At 43.2% G+C, this 7,356-nt stretch overlaps 1 protein-coding gene across 1 annotated transcript; it reads right to left on the bottom strand.

Annotated features, from left to right (window-relative positions):
- Positions 1–1,771: 1,771 nt before the first annotated feature.
- On the bottom strand, positions 1,772–6,935 carry LOC134286575 (uncharacterized protein K02A2.6-like). Its single transcript, XM_062848206.1, has 3 exons — positions 6,255–6,935; positions 4,083–4,340; positions 1,772–1,813 (listed from the first exon to the last, which is right to left on the bottom strand). Exons 1-3 carry the CDS (start codon positions 6,933–6,935, stop codon positions 1,772–1,774), a joined length of 981 nt encoding a protein of 326 aa, XP_062704190.1.
- Positions 6,936–7,356: the final 421 nt, after the last annotated feature.

The raw sequence follows: 7,356 nt of genomic DNA, 5'->3' as shown, positions 1-7,356 counted from the left end.
GTAAGAGTCCCTGACCGTACGCTCATTGAGTTAACGGGCATCTAGACAAAGCCGAACCGCGCCATCTGGCTTTTCTACCGGGACTAGTCGTAGTGCCCAGTCACTATACGACCTTTCAATTATACCACTTTGGAGCAGAGAATCGAGCTCTTCGTTAATCTTGTCTTGTCTGATGGGAGATGTCGGAAATGGGTTAATACGTACCGGAGGAAGCTTCTTCGCCTCGTCCGACAATTCAATCCGGTGATTAATCATTGAAGTAGTCTCAAGTTGACCGTCTACGGCTGGCTTAAACAATTTCTTGACCTCTTCTAATTTTTCTAACTGCTCTTCCGTTAAAATAGACTCGACGACTTGTTCATTCAGTTCTTCTACGGAAGTAGACCCATTAGAGGGAACAACCGTGGGCACTATCCCAAACGACTGCCAGAAATCTGAACCTAAAATCAGTTGTCGTTTAACGTAAGGAATTACTAACGCTGAGACTATCTTGGTAGCTTCGCCAAAGGAGATTGGCAGTTCTACGCAACCGGTAACATCCAATTTTTGGCCACTTGCCGTTGTAATGTCTATTTGTACGGGTCGTAAGTTTAATCTACATGCCTTAATAAGGTCATTTGCCCCCGAACCTAAAACGCTTCGACTCGCTCCACTATCTAACAAACCTACTCGCGGAATACCTAGAATATCTACCTTTACAAATGGTCTATCATCGTTGACCATCTTCAAAAAATGTTCATTAATCTCCAGCGAGGAAACGTGCATGTATTCGTCGCTGTCTACTGCTCTAAGGCCTTCCTGTAGCAGATTTAAATTTAAATCATTCGGGGGTTTCGAAACTTCGTCCGCAACCATCTGCCCCGCCAGACGGGTGCCTAGGCGTTTTTTGCACACCAAGGACAAGACTTAGTATCCGCATTGAAGAATCCACACTTATAGCAGAATTTGTGCTTGGGACGGTCACAGTCGGCTTGATGATGACCTGGTAAACGACAGTTAAAACAAGTGCCAGGTGGAGGAGGCTTATACTTTTCCAGTAACACCTGTAAACCATCAGGAGTACCTTTTGGGACGGCCCCTTTCTCAGAAGGTTTTTCTTCTTGTGAAGCCTTCTTTGAAGTATTTTCTTCATCCGTTTTACGGGAATCTTTAGGTGGAGCTCGCCCTTTCTCAGGGCGAGTTCCGTCCCCATACATTTTGGATTTAGGGTGACTTTTTAATTCACTCACCTGAGCACGGGTTTTCGCTACCTGGTCATCTTGATTTCGGGTTTCATACTTGAACCAAAAAGTGGCGTCAAGTTTCCGACAGAAAGTTTTGAGATCTGCGAGGTTGTCAACCAGAGCGGCTACCACATGGCCTTTATAATCTGCCCTAAGGTTCCGAAATACTATCTCGAACTTCTTTTTTTCGGAGATGGGTTTCGTCAGAGAATTGAAGATCTTCTGAATATCGAAGAAAAAATCTTGGAATTTTTCCTTCGATTTTTGTTTCCTGTCAATCGCTCTGACCTCGCTTACGTGGTCGTGATCAGGGCTCAAAAATTCCTTCTTCATTTCCGCTACCAGTTCTTTCCATGTTCTAAATTCCTCATTTTCGACCCCTGACATAAACCAAAGTTTAGCCAGACCTGAAAAGAGCTGATCGGAATAGTTCTTCATCCGAAACATTTTCCGACTTCGCAAAAAACTCTACTTCTCGTATAAACTTCATCAATTCCCGGCCACCATCTCTACCATCATATCGCAACTTCCACTCAGAAACGGGTCTACTACGCCTTGCATTTGACCTTTGCGGTCTGGACTTCGATCGTCTGGGTGGGGAAGCGGAGAGCGAAGAATCAGAAACTGGTTCTGAATCAACGTGAGTACCGGAAAGCCTAATTCGTCGTAACACTCGCTCTGGTTGATACGAACTTCGCTGTTTCGATAGTAAAACTGACAAAGGAATGCTATTGCTGTGACCGCCAGATGAGTGCTGATCTTGTAAAGTCGATCGAAGCTGGCGTCTTGCCAGACTACCTGCCGAACTTCTACTCCTCTGTTTATCTAACTCATGATCTCCTACTTCTGTATCGTCCGTCTGGGTCTCTCTGGACACGCTTGGAACCTTCGATGATCCTGCCTGACCTAATTGTAACTGTGTCAAGGAGTTCGAGATTTGCAACATCACCTCCTTTCGAATCGAGTCTATTGGCGTGAAGATCGTGAAATAGTTGCTATATAATTGTCGGATCGTACCTAAAAGTTTATCAATGTCCTCTAAATCCTCATCTTTCTCCACGATCGCTTGTATAGCCGAACACCGGGCGAAGTAATGCACCAGGCGTGTTCTCAGTGCCTCCCTGACTCCTTCAAAAGTTTTCTTTCTCTCCAGAAAATCGCTAATTTCCTTCACGTTCTTGTCTATCAGATCGATCTCTCCATCTACTGTTCTACCCTCACAGTTTTCAAAATCAACGTCCTTGTGGAGAAAGGATTTTTTAGCTTTTCTCTTAAACGTCTTCGAAGAACAGCTAGGCTTTCATTCTTCTCAAATGGTACTGCCCGAACCTCTAATTCGAACTCGACCTCTTCCTTTTCCAGGTGATGGACCAGAAGAGTACTATATTTCACTCCTATTTCTGATTCCATGCTTGAGAGTGCTTCGGTAGTTTACAACTTTTCGGTGGTAACAAGTGTTCGAACCACGGCCAGATCAACGTCTGTGCCCTGTCCAGACTCACTCTTCTATCCAGCAGTACTCACCCTTCTCAGTCACGATTTGACTTAACCGGACTCCAGGACGGTTTTAAAAACGGCCTCTGTAGTTAGGGCTCACTTGTTACCTCCGAAATGTTCCAAAAACCGCGAAAACTCCACTGCCTGGTTTCAAATAACATGCAAATTAATCGTTCCTAAAACATAAACATGCCACCAAAACTAATCCGAAATTTGTTTACTCGACCAGGGGCCGATCGACGCGAATTTGATAACCTATTTGATTGACCAACCGGGGGTCTCTGAAAGTAAATTTGATAACCTATTGAATCACAAGCGCAACTTTTGTCGGTCAAAGAACGCAAACAAAAATCAAAACAGAAGTATTCTGTTTTCTCCTCCCTCGTACGGGTGCGGAGGGATTTTGCAACCGTATTGTAAATAAACAAAATTATGTAATGCTAACTTTTCAACCAGCTGCTATTCGGCCATGTTTCTCAAGTCAGCATCTGTTTCAGGTCAAACATTTGATTTAGGCGTAATTTACGAGTGATATTTTTTCTTCAACAAAAAATTTTCTTTGCAGCCCCAATTATGACCTAATTCGAACACGTTTTTTTTAGTTATAGTAACATATTTCAGCTAACAAAATTACATTTTTTCATATTTCTCCTAGTATTTTTGAAAATTTTGTTTTTTGTTGCGGAAAATATTTCGCGCTTTTCAAGTGTGGTCCTGAAAAGTTTTCTGTTTACAAACTTTTAGCTGTCAAAATGGGGTTCAACGCACAATGGGGGTCAGAGATGTTGGCTCGCTTTTTTACTGTGAGGTAGTATTCAGATGACAAGTGGCTGTAACTTTTATGTTGGGCGCCAATTTGTAACTCCTCGTAACGCTTCCCTTGCTCCAAACGAGAATAGGAAAACTCCCAGGGTCGTTTTATGCTGATTTGTTTACAACCGAACAGCTAATTCTCCGCAGCATAGAAAGCAACATAAAACTCTAAATGAACTGAATGAATGGAGAGGAGTTCATCAATCAGGGTTGAAGCCTAGTGATTACACCGACCTAACTTCTTCTATCTATGGAAAGATTTCAGGAAACGAGGGGTGAGAAATTTCAAGTTTAGAGAAATCTGCATCGAATTATAACGAAATCAACCGGAATGTGTGAAACCTAGTAAAACTTGAATTCTATTTTAATAGAGAAAGCTACATTTATTAATAGCACTATTAGGCATTAGGCTTTATTATCCCCTTTTGGGATCCTATGGTTTCCTACTTCGTGATCACCATTAGTTGCCCTAACTAAAGGTTCTACAAATATTCTTAAAAGAGTTTTTCGCATGCATGCTACAATATACAAATAACCAGCGCGACTTACGGTTTTTCTCGGATGCTGTGGGTGGTCGGACACAAACCTACTGCAGGCCCTTCGGTGACTCTCGGGAGCGGATGCTGGGGAGGCCGGAAACGGACCGACGGTAGTGATGGCCCCTTGCTGACCTTCGGCTGGAGGTCCAGGAGGTCGGAAACGAACCGACGGCGGTGTTTGGCCTTCGGTGACACTCGGTGGTATGCCAGGGAGGTCGGAAACGAACCGACGGTGATGATTGGCCTTCGGGTTGGCAGGTTTGGCGGGCTTCCAATGGCGTCGTCGCAGAGCAATGGCGGACCAAAATGGAGGTGTACGTCGTATCCAAAATGGCCACTTCCAGGGTACAATGGAACTTCTGCCGGTCTTTCACAATGGGACAATGTGCTAGCTTCGGGAATCCCTCTTCTACGCTAGTCTCCACTGGAGTACTCGTAGGGCTGATTTCTGGCTCAGGGATCGGGATGAAAATCACCACTAGCAAGCGGTTTCCGGTGCACTTGTCCTTGCCAACAGATGATCCAGAGATACAATCCCCGAATTTGCCTTAATAAACGGAAAAAAGGCCGACCTTGGCCTTTTTCCAACTCCGAATTGCGTACTCCCCTTGAACGCGCTCGGTTTTAATTCTCCGCACAGCACCCTTTAATCGCCTTTTTACTAACACTTAGTTTTAAAATCTTCCAACTAACAATTTAGAATAAGCTACTAACAAACTTGCTAACAATGTCGGATTTTAACGCGCCGCGCACTTATAATTCCCTCGTAGTCTTGAGCCAGAAAGATGGAATCCGTCAAATCGGAATAACTCCTAGGCTCCGTGTATGGATTGACCTGCCCTCTTTAACTCATCCCGAGAATTATGTATTTTTCGAACATTGGAGTTTCTGTACCAGTTTCGGATAAATAGGGTAACCAATATAATTTGGACCCCCATATATTTTGGACCCCCTGGATCGTATTATCACAACTTTCACAGGTTTAATGAAGAGATGACGAAAGTTTTTAGAATCATTTGCTAAATTAGACTGCTCTGCACGGGTAGCAATCATTTCCTCACTGGCAATATAATTATTTGCCTTGAAATTAACTTTTGTTAATTTCGTCATCCATGCGAGTGTCGCAACATGTTTACAAAAAGAGAATATGGCGCTGAGGAAACTTGCAGATGTAAACAAAAACATTTTCCATTCTAGCGCATTAAATTCGCAAAATTCGTCTAATCAGCCTTTGTCGATCAAGTAATTAGGATATGATCCAGCATATTCAAGTGGCAGATTCTTTGAAAATAGTTTCAAATGGATTTAAACACCGGGTGTCCAAAATATATACTGAAGAGGGTCCAAAATACATTGGGGTGTCCAAAACAGTGAAAACTGATGCTTCAAAAATAAGTTATTTTCATCAAATTTTAAGCCAGAAATGACCTTGTAGGTATTTTTATCGGACACTGAAGGCCTTAACGAGCATACTAACATCATCATTATGTGCAACATCCGCTGAATCTGGCTGATTTTGACTTAAATTCAAACTTATGTCCTCTTGGGGTCCAAAATTCAACCGTTACCCTACACTTTAGTTAAAACCTTTTAATCACACAAAACAATATATTTTCCGAATCGCGTTCTTCACTCACATGCGTACTCTCTGGTGGTCACAGACAAAATCCCCCACTCTTTTCTTCTTCTCTCCACGCTACTCTGCTTATCCTAATCTCTACACTTTCTTTCCTCACACGAGGGGTGCGCCACTACATCCCCCCTAACACTTCTTAATGAAATGTGGCATGTAATCTTCAAACCATGTTGGTTCTTTACGCTTCCGCTTTTCCTTTCTATCGGTAGATGCTTGTTGATCAAGTTTTGGTGATGAACTACGCGAACATTCAGTAAGTTTTGGTGACAAACGATCCGAAGATCCGAGATTAGGTTCCGGTTCTGGTGTGACATCGTGGTCTGTATTCGCATTACCACTTGACGACCCTGTATCACACTTATCGATCTTTTTCATATGTGCCGTGTTTCTTCTGAACTCTTTCCCAGTAACTAACGACCTAACTATGACATCCGATCCACATTTCCTCAATATTACAAATTCCTCATTCATATATTCCGTACTCAGTTTGTTATCTTTCTTCATTCTTTTTAAAAGCACCTTATCGCCGACAACTAGTTCCCTTACCCTAGCTCCCCTTCTGCTGTCACTGTATTCTTTCCCTTTTTCTTTTTGCACTGCATCGCGGTCTCGAGCAGCCTCATCATCAACACGAATGTTTGACAGCTGTGGGAGTTTTGTTCGGATCCGTCTCCCAAACATCATTTCGGCAGGTGAGCGACCAGTTGTTGAGTGATTTGAAGCCCGGTAGGTGAGCAAAAACGTCTGCAGTTCAACCCGCCAATCTTGTCCCAGCTCCTGAGAAATTTGCAACCGCTTGAGGATTGTCCTGTTTTGGCGCTCCACTTCCCCGTTCATCTGGGGCCAATAAGGAACGGTGTTTATGAGTTTGATCCCGTAGCTGCGACAAAATTCAGCAAACTGCTCACAGTCTTCGCTCAGTTGTGGTGCATTATCTGCCGTTAGAGTGATGGGAACACCGAAGCGGCAAAATATAGTTCTCAACTCTTCAATCGTGCTTTCGGCAGTTATACTGGACATCTCACACACCTCAAAATAACGACTATAGTAGTCCACAACAACCAGCAGGAATTGGCCTTCCGGTAGTGGGCCCAAGAAGTCTATAGCGACGTCCTGCCAAGGTCCAGACGGTAGGTTTCGGCGACTCATCGGTTCGGGTGGATCGGGAGCAGAGACCAACGTGCATCCACGGCATTTCTTGACAAATGCATCCACGTCGATGTCCATTTTGGGCCACCAAACAGAAGCACGAAGGTAGGATTTCATCATGCGTGTTCCAGGATGACCCTCGTGGGCCAGCACCAGCAGCTTCTCTCGTAAACATTTCGGAACAACTATTCTATCTCCTCGCATTAAAACATTACCGACCTGACATAGCTCTTGCGATTCGCACCAAAATTATCTCTATCAATTATCATTATCAGTCCTATCTTTGGATAGTATCAACTGATACTATCAGTAGGGGCACTGATAGAGATACTATCATTTTTTTTAAACTGATGGATAGAAGATAAAATAATTATCTCTATCAGCTGATAGAAGGTTACTGATACTATCAGCATTTTTACTATCAATGATAGACGTGGTCTATCTCTATCATCTATCTTTAGAAAAAAGATACTATCAGAAAAGTTCTATCATTATCTCT

The sequence above is a fragment of the Aedes albopictus genome, chromosome 2 (genome assembly GCF_035046485.1).
Source record: "Aedes albopictus strain Foshan chromosome 2, AalbF5, whole genome shotgun sequence".
NCBI lineage: Eukaryota > Metazoa > Arthropoda > Insecta > Diptera > Culicidae > Aedes > Aedes albopictus.
The sequence above is the reverse complement of the archived record's forward strand: the minus strand, read 5'-3'. Positions and strand labels throughout refer to the sequence as shown.